The sequence below is a fragment of the Procambarus clarkii genome, chromosome 20 (assembly GCF_040958095.1).
Source record: "Procambarus clarkii isolate CNS0578487 chromosome 20, FALCON_Pclarkii_2.0, whole genome shotgun sequence".
NCBI lineage: Eukaryota > Metazoa > Arthropoda > Malacostraca > Decapoda > Cambaridae > Procambarus > Procambarus clarkii.
Window position 1 is genome coordinate 38,842,966 of NC_091169.1, and position 24,691 is coordinate 38,867,656.

At 49.2% G+C, this 24,691-nt stretch overlaps 1 protein-coding gene across 2 annotated transcripts in view; it reads right to left on the bottom strand.

Annotated features, from left to right (window-relative positions):
- Positions 1 to 24,691, bottom strand: part of LOC123755346 (Transmembrane O-mannosyltransferase targeting cadherins 3) — a 672,781-nt gene that overhangs the window by 41,257 nt on the left and 606,833 nt on the right. For both annotated transcript variants that reach the window (XM_045737885.2, XM_069327886.1), the window contains 2 exons: positions 23,889 to 24,083; positions 20,161 to 20,378 (listed from right to left, as the gene is read on the bottom strand). In XM_045737885.2, coding sequence (XP_045593841.2) covers positions 20,161 to 20,378; positions 23,889 to 24,083 — 413 coding nt within the window. The remainder of the gene's footprint in view (positions 1 to 20,160; positions 20,379 to 23,888; positions 24,084 to 24,691) is intronic.

Below are 24,691 nucleotides of genomic sequence, written 5' to 3' on the forward strand. Positions count from 1 at the left end.
TAGAGGATGGGGAGGAGGAATGATTACAAAATGATGATAATGGAGAGAGAACAGTGATAGGACGTTGTGAGGGGGCCGCAATAATGAGGAGTTTAAGGCCAGCCTAGAGCCCCCTGCACGTCCTGTACATATGTCAACATTAACACTAGTCCTGATGATAGCTGTGAAATTGGCCCGCTAGGCTGCAGCGAGTAATGGGCAAGTTAGATGGGATTTTAATGTGATGTTCAGTGCAGTGTGTCACTGGAGCTGGACCTGTTCTGGTCTGACGAGCAGCCACTAATGTCCTGTGGAGCACCACCCCACAAGACGTCTCTGGCTCTAGATTTGAGAGGTTGTTGTGAGGTTTGAGAGATTTGTGATTGTGGTGGCTCTTGTTGTCATAAGAGAAGCTTGGGGTTGTACCGGTGGCTGTGTGGTTGAGGCTAACTCTCCACAGCACCAGAGGGGCCCAGGACCTACCTGCCTCTCACAAGACCTATTCAGCACCAGCCCTGTCGACCTACAAGTACTTAATAACCAGACACTGACCAACCCCTAACGACAGGAGTTATGTCAACCATAAACAAGCGACTACTGGTTAAAGCATCATTTACCAGAGGTAAGTGACTGCACACTGCAGATATTCCACCAATAAATGACCACTGGGGAAGATAGGGGACTTTAAAAGACAAATTGTAAATCAATTTATGTGGTAGTCCAACAGCAGTCAGTGGTGCTATATAAATACATTAAGGATTTAACCTTGCATTTAGGGTTGTCATCTAGCTTGGCTCTCCAACAGGATTGATCGATTGATAAAGTTTAAGCCACCCAAGAGGTGGCACGGGCATGAATAACCCGTAAATCCAACAGGAGCACTGTTAAAGTGCTCCTGTTGTAAGGGAGCGGCTTTCCACAGAGGAAAGGCGCTCTATGGCGCAACAGAGTTATCATCCCTAGAGCCATAGAGCATGGATTACAGTCTACTGTATCGAGGAGGGGAGGAGGGTGTAGGCTTTCACGATCCCCACTACAAAACCGTCTTCCTTGTAACCGAAGCAGTCAATCTCCCCCCTTTCCTTCTCCCTATTATAGCGTTCCATTAGGGCAGATTGGTCCGAAGGGTAGTGTTGCATCTGTACATAACTCGCCATTGGTATAAGAGGCTGTAGGCACATCAGTCACAAGACTGGCAGAGGCATCAAATCTGCCGCCGGCAGAATCTGAGTATGGTTGGGGAATAGATCATGCCAGCAAACCCACAACATGTTATACGTCAATATGTTGTTGTTGTGTTGATTTAGGGGCGACGACGATCGTGGGATCGGATGCGCCCCGGCATACGTCAATATATTGTTACGTTTCGAAGTAAAACAAAAACAAATGAGAGTATACATAAATAACGTAATTAAGTTACGTTTGTTGGGGAGGATAATAGCTAACAGGTCAAGCTCCAGCTGTTGGCTCTGTTGGTTTGGAGGCTCTGTAAGAGCCTCACCTGGCTCTAAATATTTTCAACGAAGCCAGGTGAGGGGCAGATCAGCCGTGGTTGCAGGCGTGGGAGTGGATCAGGCGTGGAGGATCAGCCGTGGTTGACAGTGGAACAGCTGAAGGCCGCACCAGGGGGTGGTGGACGTGATTGGCATAAGTAATTGGTTCCAGACCAATCACGATGTGTGATTTATTCCATGAAGATCAGACGAGCGGACCAGCTGTAGCGTGGCTGATTAGACAACAGGTCTTCCTTCTCCATCATCCCTGTCTATCCCTCCATCCCCTCCCATACCCTACCCTCCCTCCCTCCCGTCCCATTCCCTACCCTCCCTCACGCTTCCTTCCCCACCTCTCCCCGGGCCAGACTCTACATTTGATAGATTTTGCTGCCATTAATTTTTTATCTTGTGTTCTTTATCATACGTAATTCGCACATAAACGACTAAGTGTGCAGACTCGCGCACACAGAGACAGTGCACCTGTGTGCACCCTGCACATTTGGTGCCTTTGCTAGTGACACGAGTCTGCAAGTTAGCGAGATGATTTGGGTTGCCTCGTTCTCGCATCATAACACAAGTTACGGCTTCGTATCCTCCTTTGCAGACGATATACAAGTCGGTATCAAAAATTACTTGGGTAGAGGACTATGACACAGCTACAGGCCGATAAGAAATAAAGTCTTCGTTTTGGCAAATCGATGACTATCAAATAATGATGATCGACTAATATCATCTTTACCATACCTAAGTATCTAGAATTTTAAGAACTTTATCGAAATACGGGATACAAGACGATCCTGTCTCCTCATAGAAGGAAAACAACATGTCAAGGATCTGGGAACAATTATGTCAGATGAGCTAAAGTTTGGTGAGCATAAAGCGAATTATAGCATTAGCAAGGAAAATGATAGGAAGGATTTTAAAAATCTTCAATTCTAGGGATTCTACTATAATGACCGTACTATCCAAATGGCTTGTGTTGTCCCGCCTTGAGTATTGCTCGGTACTCTTTCAGAGCAGGAGAAATTTTTTAAATAAAGGGAATATTGCGAGAACAATATCCGTGGATATTGTTCCCGCAAAACAGTGGATATCAAGAGAAAACTAGATAATTTTCTTCAAGAAGTGCCGGACCACCCGGACTGTGGTGGATATGTGAGCCTACAGGCCGCTCCAAGCAACAGCCTGTTGGACCAAAATCTCACAAGTCAAGCCTGGCCTCGGGCCGGGCTTGGGAAGTAGAAGAACTCCCAGAACCCCATCAAGCAGGTAATATAAAAACCAACATAGAAGGCACGAATACAAACGATAAAGCATTTACAATTATTGAAACCGTCTCGAAGCTCTCAAAGTATACTCTAGAAAGGAGACAAGAGAGGTATAATGCCATCGATACATAAAAGATATTGGGAACGATAACATACTGAAGCGAACGATATGGTGGGAAGTGCAGCGTCGACCCAGCGAAGAGGAGAAGAGGATTGCAAAATTAACGCGACAAACTGGCCACAGTTCAATAGGTCTTCAGGAACTTGGGTACAAGAGCTTTCAAGAAGCTTTATGCAACATGTGTAATATATTTGAGTATACCACACCAGAATATAACACCTATATATTCAAGGAAATAACTGAAATATGTCCAAAGATAGACAACAGGGATCATTTTTTTTCAGCTAAGGGGATTAAATCATGAAGAAAAGGCAACTTTATCTCACTGTAGGAAAGAAAGCACAGGGGGGGGGGGACATCACAACGACATGCAAGATTATCGAATAAGAATTGTACAAGTAGACAGAAAAAGCTCAATGTTTCAAAGTTAGGAACAGAACGATGGTAAAAATATGGACAATAGAAAGAGGAGTGAAAGCCGATAAGCACTTGCGTCTTGCGTTCGTGGGAGGGAGGCGTTCGTGGGAGGGAGGCGTTCGTGGGAGGGAGGCGTTCGTCTCAGCCGTTAATCAGATAATGCGTTCGTGAGTGGAACATTTCGTTCTTTTACTGAAGGAGTTAACCGCGTGGAAGATGGCGTTCGAATGACTGTGTGCGTGTTTAAGAAGGCGTGTGAGAAGTGGGCGTTGGTGGGAGATGACGTTCGTGCGTGGGAGATGACGTTTGTGCGTGGAAGAAGGCGTTCAAGCGTGGGAGAAGGCGTTCGTGCATGGGAGAAGGCAGCCGTGCGTGTCAAACCAGACCTTCAACGCATCGAGAGAACTTCATTTTTTGGCCACGTACAGGGAGGTCTTGCTTGATCAGAGAGACCCGTTGGGTCCACAGACCTAGACTCTTACCTGGATAGAGAGTCTAGCCTGGACCGCTGAGTCTAGCCTAGACCGCTGAGTCTAGCCTAGACCGCTGAGTCTGGACGCTGAGCCTAGCCTTGTAGAGGCCCCCGTCGGAGGATGGGGGGGACGCTAGAAGCAAATCACCTCGTCTCACAGGAGAAAAACTGTTCCCTTGTCAGCCGAAGCCCCGAGGTCCATTAAATTATTTTTTTTTAACTTATAACATCAAATTCCACTAAAGCGACATGGCTCCCTGGAATAGAAAGCTTCGTCAACTTTCTGTCTTCAGATGGGTTGAATTAAATTTACGCCTGCCTAAAACGGGTTTACCTAATAGTTGTTGGGTACCTGTGTGACCCCTGCTTTGTTTATGATTGAAATTGAAGGAGTCACACCGTGCTTGATGGCTAGTGTTGAGGGTTCTGGGGGTTTGTGTTAGAGCCCCAGAGCCCTGGCCCCTTCCCCAGAGCCCCGGCCCCTTCCCCAGAGTCCTGGCCCCTTCTCCAGAGTCCTGGCCCCTTCTCCAGAGTCCTGGCCCCTTCTCCAGAGTCCTGGCCCCTTCTCCAGAGTCCTGGCCCCTTCTCCAGAGTCCTGGCCCCTTCCCCAGAGCCCCGGCCCCTTCCCCAGAGTCCCTGCCCCTTCCCCAGAGTCCTGGCCCCTTCTCCAGAGTCCTGGCCCCTTCCCCAGAGCCCCGGCCCCTTCCCCAGAGTCCCGGCCCCTTCCACAGAGCCCCGGCCCCTTCCACAGAGCCCCGGCCCCTTCCCCAGAGCCCCGGCCCCTTCCCCAGAGCCCCGGCCCCTTCCCCAGAGCCCCGGCCCCTTCCCCAGAGTCCCTGCCCCTTCCCCAGAGTCCCGGCCCCTTCCCCAGAGTCCCGGCCCCTTCCCCAGAGTCCCGGCCCCTTCCCCAGAGTCCCGGCCCCTTCCCCAGAGCCCCGGCCCCTTCCCCAGAGCCCCGGCCCCTTCCCCAGAGCCCCGGCCCCTTCCCCAGAGCCCCGGCCCCTTCCCCAGAGCCCCGGCCCCTTCCCCAGAGCCCCGGCCCCTTCCCCAGAGCCCCGGCCCCTTCCCCAGAGCCCCGGCCCCTTCCCCAGAGCCCCGGCCCCTTCCCCAGAGCCCCGGCCCCTTCCCCAGAGCCCCGGCCCCTTCCCCAGAGCCCCGGCCCCTTCCCCAGAGCCCCGGCCCCTTCTCCAGAGCCCCGGCCCCTTCCCCAGAGCCCCGGCCCCTTCCCCAGAGCCCCAGCCCCTTCCCCAGAGCCCCGGCCCCTTCCCCAGAGCCCCGGCCCCTTCCCCAGAGCCCCGGCCCCTTCCCCAGAGCCCCGGCCCCTTCCCCAGAGCCCCGGCCCCTTCCCCAGAGCCCCAGCCCCTTCCCCAGAGCCCCGGCCCCTTCCCCAGAGCCCCGGCCCCTTCCCCAGAGTCCCGGCCCCTTCCCCAGAGTCCTGGCCCCTTCCCCAGAGTCCTCGACCTCGACAAACTCCCGGAGTTGGGAGACAAATGGCTGTTAGAGTTCAACTCCAAAAAGTGCAAGGTAATGAAGATGGGGGAATGTATATTGTTACGAACCTTATGTCCTGTGGAGGTTAGTTTCTATTATAAATTGTTGGTGGACACAAAGGAGAATGTTTTCTTGAAATAAGTCTGCAGCCGATAACTGGGAGGCCGCGAGTGGCTAGTATTACTCCGCCAGTTAAAGTAGTTCCCTTCAACTGGAGATTGTTAAGGAATAATTTGTTTTTGAATAGCAAAACTATGTGAAGGAAAAATGGACTTTAATAAAAAAAAACTTGCATGGGGGGTTATCTTGAGGTTATCTTGAGATGATTTCGGGGCTTTAGTGTCCCCACGGCCCGGTCCTCGACCAGGCCTCCACCCCCAGGAAGCAGCCAGTGACAGCTGACTAAACACCCAGGTACCTATTTTACTGCTAGGTAACAGGGGGCATAGGGTGAAAGAAACTCTGCCCATTGTTTCTCGCCGGCGCCCGGGATCGAACCCTGGACCACAGGATCACAAGTCCCGCGTGCTGTCCGCTCGGCCGGGAGAATATGGTAAATAAACTAAAGGGTTTGATGGGAAATGTTAGGGAATAGAGGTCTTTCTGTAGTGGTCTGCAGTCCTCTTGTTTTGTGTTTAACTTTCCTTCTTATTTTTAGTATTAAGGGGCGATGGCGCGACAGAGGCAGACGCCATCTTGGCCTGACGCTGAGCAACCAGGGGCCAGATTCACGAAGCTGTTACGCCAGCACTTACGAACCTGTACACCTTTCAGTTCAGGAATCAGTTCAGGAATCTGTACATCAGTTGATTGACGGTTGAGAGGCGGGACCAAAAAGCCAGAGCTCAACCCCCGCAAACACAACTAGGTGAGTACCTTGTCTCAATCAATGGCGGTTTTGTTTACAATTATTAAACAGTTAATGAGTTCCGAAGCACCAGGAGGCTGTTTATAACAATACCAACAGTTGATTGAGAAGTTTTCATGTTTGTAAACTGTTTAATAAATGTAACCAAAGCCGTCAAAGATTGTGGAATGATTTACACGTTCGTAAGTACTTGCGTAGCTGCTTCGTGAATCTGGCCCCAGCTGTTTGACCAGTCTTTATTTCCTAAGGGATTTCTTTGGCCGTTCAATCTGATAAGCCTTTGTAAAATAGTAACTGGTTTGCACGGAAGGGTAGAGTACACTAAACAGCCTTCTGGGCAGTATATTTAAGACCAGATTGATTGATTGATGAAGATTAAGCCACCCAAGAGATGGCACGGGCATGAATAGCCCGTAAGATAGTCCAGGTTTGTTTTAGATTTAGCTACTCAGAACGAAATGTCCATGTAGCACGGGCTATGGTGAGCCCGTAATGATAGTCCAGGCTTCCTAGGGGGTTTACACACGTGTATCACCGGTTGACAGGTGTGGTAGCTGTGTGCCCAGTTCCAGCTTTGGACTAAGAGCCCTAGGGGGGGCCCAGAGCAGGTTTGGGTGACGACTTTTATGTTGTTACCTTCAGAATGAAATTTGGTTGTAAGGAGTGAATTTATGCCATGTAAAATATTATATATATATATATATATATATATATATATATATATATATATATATATATATATATATATATATATATATATATATATATATATATAGTGTGTCTGATACATATAAATCTCACATATCTACTTGGCTGTTTTGACTTCTTTAATTCCCCTTGGCTCAAGTAAAAGCCTTTATTCCCTTAAACAACTTTAACAAATACACGACCACACCTATTGTGACATATGATGCCAGACGTAATGTACACAACGAATCGCTTCACCAGTCACTGATAGGCAAGTACTTTCATGTAAGCACCCCCCTCCCTTTTGCCCTAACCCAAGCCACCATCCACCACCATCACCACAATTCCTACCCCCTTCTTCACCACAATCCCTCCCCACCCCAACTTCCATCTGCTGCTTCTCCTCCCCCCGCCACCAACAGTCACAAAAGCAAGGGGTTGGGGGAACAGTGAGGGGATGGGGTACAAGGGGAGGGGGCAGAGGGGGAAGGAAAAGTGGTAGAGCGGGAAGGGGGGGAGATGGAGGGACTTTACGTCGCTCCGTTGGATTAAACGAAAACAAACTAATCAAGGTGCAGAAAGTTGAATTGGGTATCTTTTCAGCCGTTTGACAGAGCAGGAAATTTATTGGACACGATATGGGAGAGGGAAAGAGAAGCACCGAACGATGAGAGGATAGAGCAGGACAAAGGAGAGGCTGCAAGGGAAATGATGATGGCCAAGAAAGAGGAGAAAGGAGATTAAGGCGATGAAAAGACTAAGCAATTATCAAAAGTTTAGCCAACTAGCAAGAGACGGAAGATTATAGAACTAATGAACGAGGAAGAAAACTAAACTAAAAAAGAGGAACAACAAATGAAATAAAGCGGAGAGAAAAAACAAGAGTGAATATAGGGGAGGAAAAGAGAGAGAGAGAGAGAGGGGGGGGGGCAAGATGACGACGATTTACCTGTTATCGGTTTCGAGAGTTTCTAGTTCAGTAGAGATAGGCGTTCTCTGTTAAGTGGGGCCGCAGTGCCATCGGCGCTCTCTAGAGAGCGAGGTCCAAGAGCCAAATTGACGAAGCAGTTACGCAAGTACTTACGAACGTGAACATCTTTTCCCTCAATCTTTTACGGCTTCGGTTACATTTATTAAACAGTTCACAAGCATACTGTTGTTGTTGTTATAAACAGCCTCCTGGTGCTTCGGAGCTCAATAACTGTTTAATAATTATAAACAAAGCCGCCAAAGATTGAGAAAAGATGTACAGGTTCGTAAGTGCTTGCGTAACTGCTTCCTGAGGAGCAGAGGTACCATAGGTGCCTCTGAGGAGCAGAGGTGCCATAGGCACAATCAGAGAACACTGTATAAACATCAGGGGTCCTCTGCTGTTCAACGTCCTCCCAGCGACTATAAGAAATATTGCCGGAACAACCGTGGACATCTTCAAGAGGAAACTGGACTGTTTTCTAAGAGAAGTTCCGGATCAGCCGGGGTATGGTGGGTATGTGACCCTGCGGGCCTGCGGGCCGCTCCAAGCAACAGCCTGGTGGACCAAACTCTCACAAGTAGAGCCTGGCCTTGGGCCGGGCTTGGGGAGTAGAAGAACTCCCAGAACCCCATCATCCAGGTATGAATCTGGCCTCAGCTCTTTACACCCCCAACATATAAGTCTTTTCAAACTGACACATTTTCTAACTCTAGCGTTTAGACCTTCGAGCTAAGCGAGTTCTCGCATCTCGACCTTTGACTCAATAAGGAGTCCAAGGTCGACCTCTGATGCCGAGGGGAACCAGAGGCCAACTTCCCTAAAAATAAAAATAAAAAGTATTTCAGTGTTACAAACGAGCAACGGGTTATAATGAACAATGTTGACCAGACCACACACTATAAGGTGAAGGGACGACGACGTTCCGGTCCGTCCTGGACCATTCTCAAGTCGATCGTCTGCATATAACGAACTACTTCGCAATCTGTAAGTAACTGATTGGTGAGGTGTTCAACATGATGTTATACGAAGTGACACGAGAGAGAGAGTAGCTTGGGCTATCTCTACCCTCCAAGCACCAGACTCATTTACGGGCTATTCATGCCCGTGCCACTTCTTGGGTGACTTAATCTTCATCAAATCAAACTAGAGATGAAACGGATTAGGTATAATAAGCAGAGCACAAAAAAGGGGGAAGCGAAACAGCAGCACCAGCAGACGCGCCAATCGAATTTGGCGCAGCAAGCAGAGGACACAGCAGACAGTAGCATCAAACCCATTATACACTGGAGGCGTGGCGTAAGTAGCAGCTGCCTTGGATGAACAAGTAAACGCAGCTGGCGCCACCCGACACCCAACTAACACCAAGATTAACAAAAAGTTGTGAACAGGACGACTGAACGCGCTAAGTATCACTAATAAGTGTCAGCTTAGAGGTGGTGGATTAAGAAGGGGTTAGGAGGGGGGGGGGGAGGAGGAGGTAGGTGATTAGGTACTCGCCTAGTTGTACTCTCCTAATTGTGCTTACGGGGGTCGAGCTTCGGCTCTTTGGTCCCGCCTCTCAACCGTTACTACTGGTGGACAAATACCTGAGCTTGTTGAGCTCTCGGCTGGATGAGAAGGTAGGTGTTTAGAGGGGGGGGGTTGTAAAAGAGGGGTAGGTGTTGTGATTCCAGGAGGTGGATGAAGGGGGGGGGGAGCCTCTTGTTTAATGGCCTCTTGTACACAGAATATTCCCCCTGACGCTTGTAGAAATAATCCTCCCTACCCCACAGCCTAGTAATTCAAGTTAAAACGCGTCTAAGGAGATTAAAGCAGCTACAGCACATTTGGAAAGACTGAACGTGATGCTCTAGTTAGTTTATAGACATGATATAAATCCTCCCAAAGGTACAAGAGTGGAAATTTCTATCCAGCTATGAACCCGAGTGTGTTCAACACAACGGAACGTTCACTCCTGACAAAGGTGTCTGTGGTTGGGCTTTTAGCTCGCTAATCTCAGGACAGAATACAGAAGCAGACGAGGAGTCACAATAACGTGGCTGAAATATGTTAACCAGACCACACACTAGAAAGTGAAGGGACGACGACGTTTCGGTCCGTCCTGGACCATTCTCAAGTCGACTGTCTCATGACAGTATATGCGTGAGGTTGGAAGTTACACTTACCTTTGTAGTTTAAAAAGACTTACCTTTGTAGAATGTGTAAAATACATATTGTTCAGATGTCTAAGCTCTTTAGCCCCTATTACCTCTACAGCGTTAACACACTGACTCTTTTCTAAGGAAATTTTCTCTATTTCTAAGGAAATACGCCGCAGTTAATACGGACTCGACCAACTCGACGTATTAGTATTAAAAAACATCGTAATATTCACGTTTTCTATGCTATTATACAAGTTAACCGGACTGCTTGCTTTCATACGTTTATGCAAAATTTCAATTTTGATGAAGAGTTGAAAATTGAGAGAAAGTGAACCTCTAACGATATCCCGCAGGCCAACGGTAAATTATTTTTCAATATTAGATTTAATTCAGCCTATCCTACAAAAATGGGAGTAATTATTGGCGATTCCGAGCAAATAGTTAGTATCTGTACTGTTGGCCCACCAGAAAGTTGATAGGTATTATTGAATTTAGCCAAACCTAACTTCTGCTAGAGTGCATTAGGCCTATGATGTCTGTCTTAAGCCTAATACAGTCCATGTATGTGCATGTCTAGGAGGGGGAATTATCAGGGGGGGGAAAGCACCAAGCCATTACGACTATATAGCACTGGGAAGGGGTCAGGATAAGAATTTGGGATAAGACTTAAGGAATGGTCCCCCCAACCACTTGGATGGTCGGGGATTGAACGCCGACCTGCATGAAGCGAGACCCGTCGGTCTACCATCCAGCCCAAGTGGTTGGGCACCAGGCCTATGAGTATTTAAGTTCTGTTTTAGCTATATTTTTTATTTTCCGGACAAAAAATGAAAAAGATACAAAAAAGTTAACGTTTTGGTGGTACTTTCGACGAAATAGTTACTCTATGTACCGTAATTTCAGGACGATGGGGTGATTGGCGTGTACCTGATATTTGGCCTGTACCTGATATTTGGCGTGTACCTGATATTTGGCCTGTACCTGATATTTGGCCTGTACCTGATATTTGGCCTGTACCTGATATTTGGCCTGTACCTGATATTTGGCCTGTACCTGATATTCGCTTTAGCTTGAACTGACGCCTGATCTTTTCCCTGTTGTGGTAATTAACATTAAAACGTTATAACATGGTAATTATCGATTGTCACCTCTTTGATACGTCCGAAGGTGATGGTAGGCGTGAGGCGAGTGAAGGGTAAGGATAGGAGTGGTTAGGGTGAAGGGTGAGGATAGGAGTCATTAGGGGTGAAAGGAAAGCGATTAACACAAGGCTGGAACAAATTTTGGACAGCGAGGAAATAGGGAAATGGCTTCTCTCTCTCATTCTTCCCTCCCCCCTGTCTCCCACCAAAGCGAGGGGTCAGCAGCGATAATTACATTGTTGTGCACCTGTGCTTGAGTTACCAGAACAATTAACCACATGTATTTCATTCCATCTTCAGCCCCAACCATCCTCCCCCTCCTTCCCCTTCCCTAGCTTCCCTGATTCTCGTTTACCCTTGCCCCTCTGAACCTTGCCTCTTGCCCTCTAAACCTCGTCCCTTGGGATTCCCTGATACGGTGACTGGTACCCCTGCTCCTCTTGTCCCTGTATTGCCTGTTCCTCGTTCCCCAACCCGTTCTCGCACTTGCGTATAGTCAATATTGGCATATTTAATAAGTGCATATGTGACATACTAATTGATTGTAAATATTTTAGTTTACCTTGAAAAGCTTCATAGAAAACACCGACCTCACCTAACCACCTTAGTATGTTCCCCAGCCGTCACGTCCCTGGTCTCTTGCTTCCCTGTCTATGGCTGCCATGCTCCCTGGGGTGACCTGAAGAAGGACGCTCCGAAAAGAGGACATGTTTCCGTCATAAAAGGTTGTATCTGGCTTGGTTGAGCATAGGGCAAGTGAATGGAGGGATGGAAGCGGATTACCTGGAGAAAGCGCCAAGCCATTATGACTATATAGATTAAAGGAGGAGAGAAGAAGGATGAAAATGGAATAAGAAAGAATAATGACAGGAGCAAAACAAAAATTTTGGAGTAAAGAGTACGAGGGATGAGGTCAAGTTTAGCTGCCCGTTTCATCCACTTTATAAGCTTGATATAAAACAAATTACAGGTGTCCTCTTATTGGCATTAGTCCGGTAACCTTGAGGTTACCTTGAGGTGCTTCCGGGGCTTAGCGTCCCCGCGGCCCGGTCGTCGACCAGGCCTCCTGGTCGCCGGACTGATCAACCAGGCTGTTGGACGGGGCTGCTCGCAGCCTGACGTATGAGTCACAGCCTGGTTGATCAGGTATCCTTTGGAGTTGTGGTTATTACGGGCTCACCATAGCCCGTGCTACATGGACACTTCGTCCTGAGTAGCTAAATCTTTAACAACAACAACGGTTGTGGTGGCACCGTGGCCAGAGCCCAGGCTTGCACTCTGGTAAGCCACAGCAAGGAAATGCTCCCTCTGTGCAAAGCCAGACTCGTGGCGCTCAATTAGTGGCCGGACAAAAGGATTCAAGTTTCCACGTTCTGCCACCAAACATATTCCCTTATTCCGGATGTAGTTCTGGCGCTAATATGTCCATTAAGCTTTTCCGGAGAACGATGAAACGTATTTGTTTAGCCGAGGCGAGGTAGATGTCGGGTGGAACTAGAGAGGTGTGGCCAGGTGGGTATTAGGGCCAGGTGGAACTAGAAATGTGGCCAGGTGGAACTAGAAAGGACAGGGGAGACATCTCCTGTCCACGAGGCTAACCATAGCCCGTGCTTCTTGCCCCGCTCCTGTGCCAGGTAAGTTACGGGCTCACCATAGCCCGTGCTACTTCGAACTTGATCTGAGTAGCTGAATCTATAACAACAACAACAAAACTAGAAAGGCTAACCATAGCCCGTGCTTCTTGCCCCGCTCCTGTGCCAGGTAAGTTACGGGCTCACCATAGCCCGTGCTACTTGGAACTTGTTCCCAGTAGCTTAATCTATAAAAACAACAAACTAGAAAGGGGCTCAGGCGAGTATAGGACCAGATGGAACATTAACAAATAACGTGGTGGAAAAAAAAATTCCGCACCTCGCAAGCCACGAATACAACTCTCCAGCAAGTAGAACGAAAACTAGAGTTATTGTTTACTATAAACAGTAACAATAGATAAAGGTTATTAGGGCCGACATGAAGATTAAGCCACCCAAGAGGTGGCACGGGCATGAATAGCCCGTAAGTGGTGGCCCTTTTGAGCCATTACCAGTATCAAGAGCTGATACTGGAGATCTGTGGAGGCGCGACTGCACCCTGCGTGACGGGAGATGTCTCCCGGACCAAATGGTGACCAGATGGTGGACTTATTAGGGCCGGTGTTGGGGTTAAATCAAGAGCGAGACATTATTGCTAAAAATGAAGGACGCCTATTTAATTAATCGGGTAGCAGAGTATAGCAGCTGCAGAATCTATCGTACGAGTGATGGACACAGCAATGATCACTACCTACGAGATTGTGCCCGGATACGGCATTGGAAATCTGAGTAAAATATTAAATTCCAATGCGTTTTACTTAGGGGGAGGAACATTTTTCAAATATATAGACGAGGATAGACGTACTCTATCCTCCCTCGTTCCACATAGATAGACGTCCTTGTGGAACGATGATAAACGTTTGTATCCTTATCTGACCTTGAGGTTACCTTGAGGTGGTTTCGGGGCTCAGCGACCCCGCGGTCCGGTCGTCGACCTGGCTTCCTCATTGCTGGACTGGTCAACCAGGCTGTTGGACGCGGCTGCCGTCCAACAGCCTGGTTGTTGTGAGTGAGTATTACAAGTTTCCATCTCTTGGTTGTTGTGAGTAATTGCATTATAAGTGCGATTGGGGAACATCTCGTAAAGTGATGCGAGGATGTCTCTATCAGACTAGTTGGCTAGCAGCGTAACTACCCTCTGGGGGGGGGGGGGGTTCCTGACCTCCAGCATAACTAACCTGACAGCTGGGTGGACAGAGCTTTGGATTCGTAGTTCTGAGGTCCCGGGTTCGATCCCCGGTGGAGGCGGAGACAAATGGGCAAAATGTTTCTTTCACCCTGATGCCCTTGTTACCTAGTAGTAAATAGGTACCTGGGAGTTAGTCAGCTGCTACGGGCTAATTCCCTGGGGGGAGGGTGTAACAAAAAAGGAGGCCTGGTCGAGGACCGGGCCGCGGGGACGCTAAGCCCCGAAATCATCTCAAGATAACCTCAAGATAAGATAACCTGTGGGACCTTGTGTCCGGCTAGCTGGGTCTTATTTCCAACCTAAGTACACATTGTGGGTATACTGCTTGTTGTATATCCTTCAAGGATCTGCTCAGTACACATTGTGGGTATACCGCTTGTATATCCTTCAAGGATCTGCTCAGCCACGTGCCCGTCCCTCTATGGCCAGGTCAACAGTGGCCGCGACCCTCTATGACCGGGGCATACCTGGATCATACCTGGAGAGGGTTCTGAGAGTTGTTCTACTCCCTGAGCCCGGCCTGAGGCCAGGGGCAAAAGTGAACCCATTCCTCCATATTCGTCTTATTCTTTGCAAATCTTTATCTGTTGCAACATCTATAAAATGAAGAAAGAAAGCATTCAATAACGCACTACATCAAAGACTATTGAAAAAGTGGCGTCGCGTGGCCCTAATGGTACCAAGATGTTTGTCTTAGACGTCTGAGAGATTTGAGTAGTCCCCAAAGAAAACTTTTCCTAATGGCTGTACGGAAGAATCTTGTACAAGGGCCAGTAGTAAGACCGGTTTTATTCGTAATTTGCATATACAACACTGATAACGGGATATGTTGTAAATTATAAATAAAAAACACGATGAGTAGAGAGCGAATTCGCAATGTTACCCGAACGCCATCAATTGTAAACAGACTTAGACATCTTTGTAAATTCAATTAATCAGGTGCAAATGAATGCAAATGTTGATGCATGCAAAACAATTCGTATCGGAAACATTAATGAAATGGCAAGCAAATGGACCACACCAAAGGGTCAAGACCCAGCATGAGGAAATGTTCGATTAAATCCATTTGCGGCGCTAACAGAGTTACGGCACAACACAGGTGCTTATTTGGGTGGTTTTGTGTGTGGTGTGTGTGTGGTGTGTGTGTGTGTGTGTGTGTGTGTGTGTGTGTGTGTGTGTGTGTGTGTGTGTGTGTGTGTGTGTGTGTGTGTGTGTGTGTGTGTGTGTGTGTGTGTGTGTGTGTGTGTGTGTGTGTGTGTGTGTGTGTGTGTGTGTGTGTGTGTGTGTGTGTGTGTGTGTGTGTGTGTGTGTGTGTGTGTGTGTGTGTGTGTGTGTGTGTGTGTGTGTGTGTGTGTGTGTGTGTGTGTGTGTGTGTGTGTGTGTGTGTGTGTTTGTTTGTTTTGGGGTCCCTGGGCACTGGACGGAAGACGTCGCGGGGCACAACGAAAGGGACAGGACATGTGGGCACAGCAGCAGCCATAGAACACTCCCAATCACTTGACATGCTGGTAGGCACAAAGTTTGAGGTCCCTGGGTACAGTAGTGGGAATATAACGTCTGGATGTCCATAGAAACTGTAGTGGGTACTGGACAAGGGGGGGGGGGGGAAGAGACGATCCTAGACACATTGAAAATTTTTTATGACATGGGGGCACAGAGCACAGCGATAGGCCTAAGACTTCGGGTCGCGCGGAGTAGAGGGAACGAGCGAGGGCGCTGCCAGCCATCCTCCGCCAGTGAGATCATTAGCGAAGGGAAGGCGGTTGGAGAATTTCAATGGCACCTGGCAGGGATGCATTATTCAGCGGCACTCCTCAGGCACCAACTCCGATTTGATTAAGACTCGGACTTGCGGCCGTGACCGGCAAGGCAATGCAATTTGTAGATTGGGTGGGACCCTGGCAGGTTAGGAGAGGAATCCAGACCCGCCGCCGCCGCGGGTTCCCAGCGCGTTAAGCATATAAATGGTTAAGATGATACAAGGTGGCAATGATGGACCTGCCCCACCACGGTCCGGCCCGGCTCCCACTTCCTATTTCAACAACGCGGGAAGAGGACTAGTCCTGGAAACACAAACCGTAACTGTCTCTATTTTCCGCTTGTTACAACTTGTAATAAAGTTGTTACATCTTGGCTTAACGTGTTTATGACGTATTAGAACGCTGTTACAACTTGCTATATTGGTTGTTATAACTGGTTAGGTGTTAAAACTTGTTCGAACGTTGTACCAACGTCGTAGTTTCGGTGTGTGTTTGGCGGGAGCTGAAGGGAATTGAATGCTCAACTTGGTTGAAACGAGGTTCCTGGAATTTCTAGCTACCTTCAACTGTGTTATGTGGCTGTGTTAGAGGGTGCTAGAGGTGCCTAAAGATGCGAAACTGGTAGTTGGGTTTTGAAGGTCGACCTGTGTTTAGGGGTTTAGGGGGAGGGGGCGGTGGGTGTAGAGAGAAGTCTATGCAAACATTCTTTGAGGAACACTGGGCTGTCTGTGTTAATTTTGTGCATACGGGTTTACTCTCGTGGGAGTGTGGGAGTTGATACAGGTGTCTACGACATGAATGACTGATGAAAGCGACATGTTAACAATTCTTTTACAAAATATTCAAATTTTGTCAAATCGGAATAATTCAATTATGTCTTTTTGCAGCGAGAATGCTATTCATATTCACAGTAAGGGCGGCCATCTCTTAAGATTTATTATGGATAATTATACTTAAGGGTCAATAGTATTATCTAAAAGGGGAGCTCTGGGTATAAGTACTTATGATGGGATATTTAGCCAAGTAAAGGCGATGTTCGTGTGAAGTTGAGAAGTAAAATTATATTAAGGAATAAACAATGAAGCAAGAGCCACAGTAACCCATGGCACTCATTGGCACTCCTTGGCACTCATTGGCACTCCTCAAATTCATGCTCCTGGTAATTTTCCTGAACACCCCCCCCTAGTACCTCCCTGGGGGGGGGGGTCAAATACTATCTGGGGAAAGTACCAAGCCATTACGACTATATAGCACTTGGAAGGGATCAGGATAAGGATTTGGGATGGGACGGGGGGAAAGGAATGGTGCTCAACCTTTCCTTGGGATTCAAACCATTACTTCTCGAGGGAAATATCTCACCATTATGCTCACATTTGGGCAATACAGTACCTGGATTGTACCTGGGAAGGGTTCTGAGAGTTGGTCTACTTTTCAAGCTTCTGGAGAATAGTATACCTCATACTGTATAGTCCATCCACTTGGACTGGTCTGTATAATGGGGGTCTTGCATGGTCTGCGTTCGATGCCAAATGCTCCAAGTGGCTGAGCCCTCAAGGCCTGAGCACTCAAGGAGTGCCGGACCAACCGGGCTGTGGTGGATATGGTGGCCTGCGGGCCGCTCCAAGCAACAGCCTAGTGGATCAAACTCTCACAAGTCAAGCCTGGCCTCGGGCCGGGGCTTGGGGAGTAGAAGAACTCCCAGAACCCCATCAACCAGGTCAAGCAGGTGGCCCCATTTCTTCAATCTGTCTTCATAGCCCAGCTCCTTCCATGTGCTATATAGTCCCGGTGGCTTAGCCATTTCTCTTCATAATTACCTTACTGCACATGTACATAATTACATAATTACCTCGTACTGCACTTGTAGGCTTCTGGGATGTTCTTGTGTGTTGACTATACTAGTCAGATTGCCTGGTTCCATTTGTGCGAACTATACAAACGCCCGTTACTGAAAGTCGCTTCAGCTTTCAAGTCTTTGGGCGTTTCTTAGTTCATGTAAATATAAAGTAAAATGAATAAATCCACAAGGGGCCGTGACGAGGGATCGAACCTACGTCCGAGAGGATCCCAGACGCTGCCTTAATCCCTTGTGGATTTGTTCATTTGATGCATCACGCTATTGTGATTTCTGTGTGTTATAATATAAAAGTTTTAATTTAAAGCAATCGAAAATAAAATTATCTAATCGGAGAAGTCCTTTTGTACAATAAGACGTTATAATATTAAATACTTGTCGTAGTACTGTATATGTTATTTCTACAGTACACAAAATCAGTGGTAAAGCCACTTGTAATTAGATAATTGTGAGTGGTAATTGTAATATTTAAATCACCAGAACACATTTTGTTGGAATATTCCTGGCGATTTAGTAGTATAATTAGCAGACCTCTTAAGGTGATCAAGAGAACTTTTGTAAACACCTAAGAATCCCTGATCAACCAGGCTGTGACTCATACGTCACACTGCGAGAGACCTGATCAGAGACCGGGTCGAAGAGCCACATATCCCCGGAATCAACAATAGATACAGGAACTGATCAATATTCAATTTACTCATGCCGCGTACTTAATCAGGGATCAACAATGGTGCTCCTGTTGTTGACCAAACCACACACTAGAAAGTGAAGGGACGACGACGTTTCGACTCGAGAATGGTCCAGGATGGACCGAAACGTCGCCGTCCCTTCACTTTCTAGTGTGTAGTTTGGTCATTATATTTTAGCCACGTTATTGCGACTCCTCGTCTGCAATGGAGACCTTGTAATATACCTGAAGATCCAAGCTATTACCTGAAGTATAGCTAGAGTTGGGTCTGGGAGTAGGTTCTACTCCCTAACTGTCTCGGAGAGGCTGCAGGATCCAAGTAAATTCAGTAGAATTTCTGGTTGCAATTCTTTTACCATGTCGTAGCTCAGTCGATTAAGACAGCGTCTGGGATGCTCTCGGACGTAGGTTCGAATCCTGGTCACGGCCCTTGTGGATTTGTTCTACTCCCTAATTCCGATTTGGGGCCAGGCTCTCCACAGGTTGGACCAAGACAACTTGGTCCAACAGGCTGTTTAAAAGTAACACGCAGGACCCAAATGTAACTATAAATCAGTTAGTCTAATACTTCTTTAAGGAAAGTGTCGAATTTTCTCTTGCAACTTCTACTTTTGTAATGGCAATATTTCTTATGTTTACGTCCCCCGGGGACGCTAAGCCCTGAAATCATCTCAAGATAACCTCAAGAAGATATCGATTACGAACTACGATAAACGTTCAATCGTTTCCAAAGTCAGTGAAATAAAGTGCAGAGTGGTGATAATGATCGAGAAATAGGATTATTCACTTTACGGTCTAAAACACTTTTCAGTCTCGCCATTTTCACACCCTGACACTTATCTCTTGTCACCTCTCCTCACAGCACTTCGCCCAATCATCTCCCCTTCTTCTTGCCGGCACTTCTCGTTGGCATCTCTTTCGCACCACCTCTAATGTCTTTTCTCACTGCTAACTCTCCTCCCTGGCACTTCTCCTGTCACCTCTGCTACTTGGCACCCCTGCACGCAGAGCCACTCAACACCCGAAGTAGGGATTCACAACGTGCTCCAATATTTACACACTCCGGCGCCGTGTGTCGAGGAGCTAATGATGGTGTGGGGGCATCAGCTGGGGGGTCTGGGGAAGGGGGGAGGGGTTGAGAGGACTGGTGGTAACAGGGGAGGGGGGGGGGGAGGAAAAGGGGGGTTGAAGATGCTATCTTTTAGGGGGAATGGGAATAGTGGTATGGGGAAAGGTACTGGGCAGAGGAAGGAGAGGGAGAGATATGTTAGGTAGTGTTTATCAGAGTGATTAACTAGTGGGTTGAGTTGTGGTGGATGGGGGAAAGAGGGGTGGGGGTGAATGAGGGGTAGGGGGGAGAGGGGGGAGGGAGAGGGGGGTGGGGGCCAAAGGGGAGGGGAAGACGGGGAGGGGGAGACGGGGAGGGGGAGACGGGGAGGGAGAAGAGGGGTGAGGGTAGATAGTGGGTGTACAGTGGGTCATTGCAGTGTTGTGGCGAGGCAGTTGTGACAAATTGGTGTTCCTGGGATAGTGGTAGCGATGGTGGTTGATAAGGCGGAGTATTGGTGGTGGGCGGTGCAGGGTGGTGGTGGTTATATTGCCCCAAACGAGGCAATTCCTACTTATATCCATCCAAACTCACTCATACACATGTCCAACCTACGCTTGAAACAATCCATGGAGCCCCATGAGTTATAGACTCTCCCAAGACTTACAAAAGTGACTTAAAGTGTTTGACATTGTTCAGAGTAAAGCACCACACCTCTCTACTTCCTTAAGTTGACGGAAGAACCCAAGTTATATATTAAGATCTCGCCGAATGTTTCATTTGACTTACGAACAAACACACCCTCGTCACTCCTTCAAATTCCCCAAAAATGTTATATATTTGCGCATGTTTATATAAAAAAATGCATAGTTTTATTTACACAGTTTACAAAACCAGGCAGGTAAATGTATTCACCAAGTAGGTGTGTACTCACCTATTCATTTTGATGAGTATGTCGCCCCGGTTGATGTAGGCCTGGGTGTAATCGGCCCTCATGCTTATAGCCTGCCGGTAGAGGGCGTCCGCCTCCTCCAGGCGGGTCTCGTTCCTGGCTATGAGGTTCGCGAGGTTAAGGAAGACGTTGAGGTGATTGGGCGCTATCCTGGCCTGGTAGCTCTCTCCCGGCTTGGCCTTCGGCAGCAGCGACTTGGCCTGCAACCGACACAACGCTTACTACACACCTGTAGGTCCAGCAGGAGGGTAGAAAGAGCCCAATAGCTATTTCAATCCTCTTTGAGAGAGAGGAAGGTCCAAGGTCTTGGCCTTCCTCTTTGAGAGAGAGGAAGGTCCAAGGTCTTGGCCTTCCTCTTTGAGAGAGAGGAAGGTCTAAGGTCTTGACCTTGTAGGTCCAGCCGTCGCAACAGTAGCTTACTCTCTCATGTTCGACCGTAAGTGAACAAATCCACAAGGGCCGTGTCGAGGATTCGAACCTGCGTCCGGGAGCATCCCAGACACTGCCTTAATCGACTGAGCTACGACATAGCTCGGGTGTAGGGGGGGAGTTGTGTAAAATCCTGGTTTGTGCCTCGGAGAGGCTGCAGGATCCAGTAAATTCAGTAGAAGTTCGGTTTCAACTCTCTTTAACCATGTCGTAGCTCAGTCGATTAAGGCAGTGTCTGGGATGCTCCCGGACGCAGGTTCGAATCCTCGTCACGGCCCTTGTGGATTTGTTCATTTGATGCATCACGTTAGTGTGATCTCTGTGTGTAACGACCGTAAGTCTTGCCATAATAACGGGGAAATTCTCAGTCAAAATGAAATTAAAAGTAATGCAATGTACAAAAAATGCCATTTGGCATTTTACATCAAACATAAAATTACATATCAACCATTAAGGCTGCGTCTGGGATGCTCTCGGACGTAGGTTCGAATCCTCGTCACGGCCCTTGTGGATTTGTACACATCAACCAGTTATCATACATTATTGCCAACTAGACCCTAATGGATGATTTTGTAGTTAATGATAAAACTGACGAGCTAACCAACATATAATATTTTCAACAGAGGAGTCCATTAGAATTTTCATCTCCAAAAGCAGCCCTGAGACCTGAAATACATCTAGACCCAATTCTTGGGTTTTTGAACCTAAACTCAAGTAAATTTACCGATAAATAGCATCATGACAATAGTACAGAGTGGAGAGATCCCGACAGAAAATGAGACACCAGTAGCCTCCGACTCAAGCGCCTGGTCGTATATCTAAATTATTGAATAATTCACTATTCAATTTATGCACTCAGGATGAGATTAACTTGCAAGAGGCGCCACATATTAATTGTTTAGCCAACAAGATGAGCAGTTATTTGCTACTGGGGTACTGGCTCGGGCACAGACCAGGCTACTGGGGTACTGGCTCGGGCACAGACCAGGCTACTGGGGTACTGGCTCGGGCACAGACCAGGCTACTGGGGTACTGGCTCGGGCACAGACCAGGCTACTGGGGTACTGGCTCGGGCACAGACCAGGCTACTGGGGTACTGGCTCGGGCACAGACCAGGCTACTGGGGTACTGGCTCGGGCACAGACCAGGCTACTGGGGTACTGGCTCGGGCACAGACCAGGCTACTGGGGTACTGGCTCGGGCACAGACCAGGCTACTGGGGTACTGGCTCGGGCACAGACCAGGCTACTGGGGTACTGGCTCGGGCACAGACCAGGCTACTGGGGTACTGGCTCGGGCACAGACCAGGCTACTGGGGTACTGGCTCGGGCACAGACCAGGCTACCCCAGTACTGGCTCGGGCACAGACCAGGCTACCCCAGTACTGGCTCGGGCACAGACCAGGCTACCCCAGTACTGGCTCGGGCACAGACCAGGCTACTGGGGTACTGGCTCGGGCACAGACCAGGCTACTGGGGTACTGGCTCGGGCACAGACCAGGCTACTGGGGTACTGGCTCGGGCACAGACCAGGCTACCCCAGTACTGGCTCGGGCACAGACCAGGCTACCCCAGTACTGGCTCGGGCACAGACCAGGCTACCCCAGTACTGGCTCGGGCACAGACCAGGCTACCCCAGTACTGGCTCGGGCACAGACCAGGCTACCCCAGTACTGGCTCGGGCACAGACCAGGCTACCCCAGTACTGGCTCGGGCACAGACCAGGCTACCCCAGTACTGGCTCGGGCACAGACCAGGCTACCCCAGTACTGGCTCGGGCACAGACCAGGCTACCCCAGTACTGGCTCGGGCACAGACCAGGCTACCCCAGTACTGGCTCGGGCACAGACCAGGCTACCCCAGTACTGGCTCGGGCACAGACCAGGCTACCCCAGTACTGGCTCGGGCACAGACCAGGCTACCCCAGTACTGGCTCGGGCACAGACCAGGCTACCCCAGTACTGGCTCGGGCACAGACCAGACTACCCCAGTACTGGCTCGGGCACAGACCAGGCTACCCCAGTACTGGCTCGGGCACAGACCAGGCTACCCCAGTACTGGCTCGGGCACAGACCAGGCTACCCCAGTACTGGCTCGGGCACAGACCAGGCTACCCCAGTACTGGCTCGGGCACAGACCAGGCTACCCCAGTACTGGCTCGGGCACAGACCAGGCTACCCCAGTACTGGCTCGGGCACAGACCAGGCTACCCCAGTACTGGCTCGGGCACAGACCAGGCTACCCCAGTACTGGCTCGGGCACAGACCAGGCTACCCCAGTACTGGCTCGGGCACAGACCAGGCTACCCCAGTACTGGCTCGGGCACAGACCAGGCTACCCCAGTACTGGCTCGGGCACAGACCAGGCTACCCCAGTACTGGCTCGGGCACAGACCAGGCTACCCCAGTACTGGCTCGGGCACAGACCAGGCTACCCCAGTACTGGCTCGGGCACAGACAACGCTACTGGGGTACAGGCTCAGGCACAGACCAGGCTACTGGGGTACTGACTCGGGCACAGACCAGGCTACTGGGGTACTGGCTCGGCCACAGACCAGGCTACTGGGGTACTGACTCGACCACAGACCAGGCTACTGGGGTACTGACTCGACCACAGACCAGGCTACTGGGGGTACGGGCTCTGCCACAGACCAGGCTACTGGGGTACAGGCTCGGCCACAGACCAGGCTACTGGGGTACAGGCTCGGCCACAGACCAGGCTACTGGGGTACAGGCTCGGCCACAGACCAGGCTACCCCCAGTACAGGCTCGGCCACAGACCAGACTCCCCCCAGTACAGGCTCGGCCACAGACCAGGCTACCCCCAGTACAGGCTCGGCCACAGACCAGGCTACCTCCCAGTACAGGCTCGGCCACAGACCAGGCTACCCCCAGTACAAGCTCGGCCACAGACCAGGCTACCCCAGTACAGGCTCGGCCACAGACGAGACTACCCCCAGCACAGGCTCGGCCACAGACTAGGCTACCCCAGTACAGGCTCGGCCACAGACCAGACTACCCCCAGCACAGGCTCGGCCACAGACTAGGCTACCCCCAGTACTGGCTCAGCCACAGACTAGGCTACCCCAGTACTGGCTCAGCCACAGACAAGACTACCCCCAGTACAGGCTCAGCCACAGACCAGACTACCCCCAGTACAGGCTCGGCCACAGACTAGGCTACCCCCAGTACTGGCTCAGCCACAGACTAGGCTACCCCAGTACTGGCTCAGCCACAGACAAGACTAACCCTGTACTTCACTAACGATCTAAACCCCTCTCACCTTGAGGTATGCCTGTTCGGCATCTGAGAAAAGTTTAAGATTGTTGTAGGTTCTGCCCACGTTGATGTGGGCCCCAATGTCGTCCTCCTGTACGGTGACGGCGGCTTGGAAGTACTTGAGGGCCTCGGCGAAGCGCCCTTGGGACTCGAGTGCGTGGCCCACGTTGTTGAAGAGCTTGGCGTTCCTCTGGTTCACCTGCATAGGGAGATGAACATATGAACGAAAGTCTTAATCACAAGTTGTTAGTGTATGGCTCCAGTAGGAAGGAACACACACACTTTCAAGATTCTGATAAACACTCAAAAGATTCTACAGTTGCTTATAAAAAATTTACTGCAAAATTGTAAGAATTAAGTTCGATAAGTTGAATATTTAAAAATAAAATTACAGGCAAATCTTTTACAACCATTAAGAATGGTGTTCGACAAAAGGAACTACTAAGATTTTTGACCATCAGTAACATACAATATTGATGGATAAATTAATTATTATATTTGTGTTCACATTAAGCAAAAAGTAATAAAGGAAGTTCAGTAGAACTTCTGGTTGTGATACTTGTTAGTAGAACCAGGCAGCAGTAGGGCTGGGCGACGCTGTAGAACACAGGACGAACCGCAAGAACGAACCCCAAGAACGAACCCCAAGAACGAACCCCAGGAACGAACCCCAAGAACGAACCCCAGGAACGAACCCCAGGAACAAACCGCAAGAACGAGCCGCGAGAACGAGCCGCGAGAACGAGCCGCGAGAACGAGCCGCGAGAACGAGCCGCGAGAACGAGCCGCGAGAACGAGCCGCGAGAA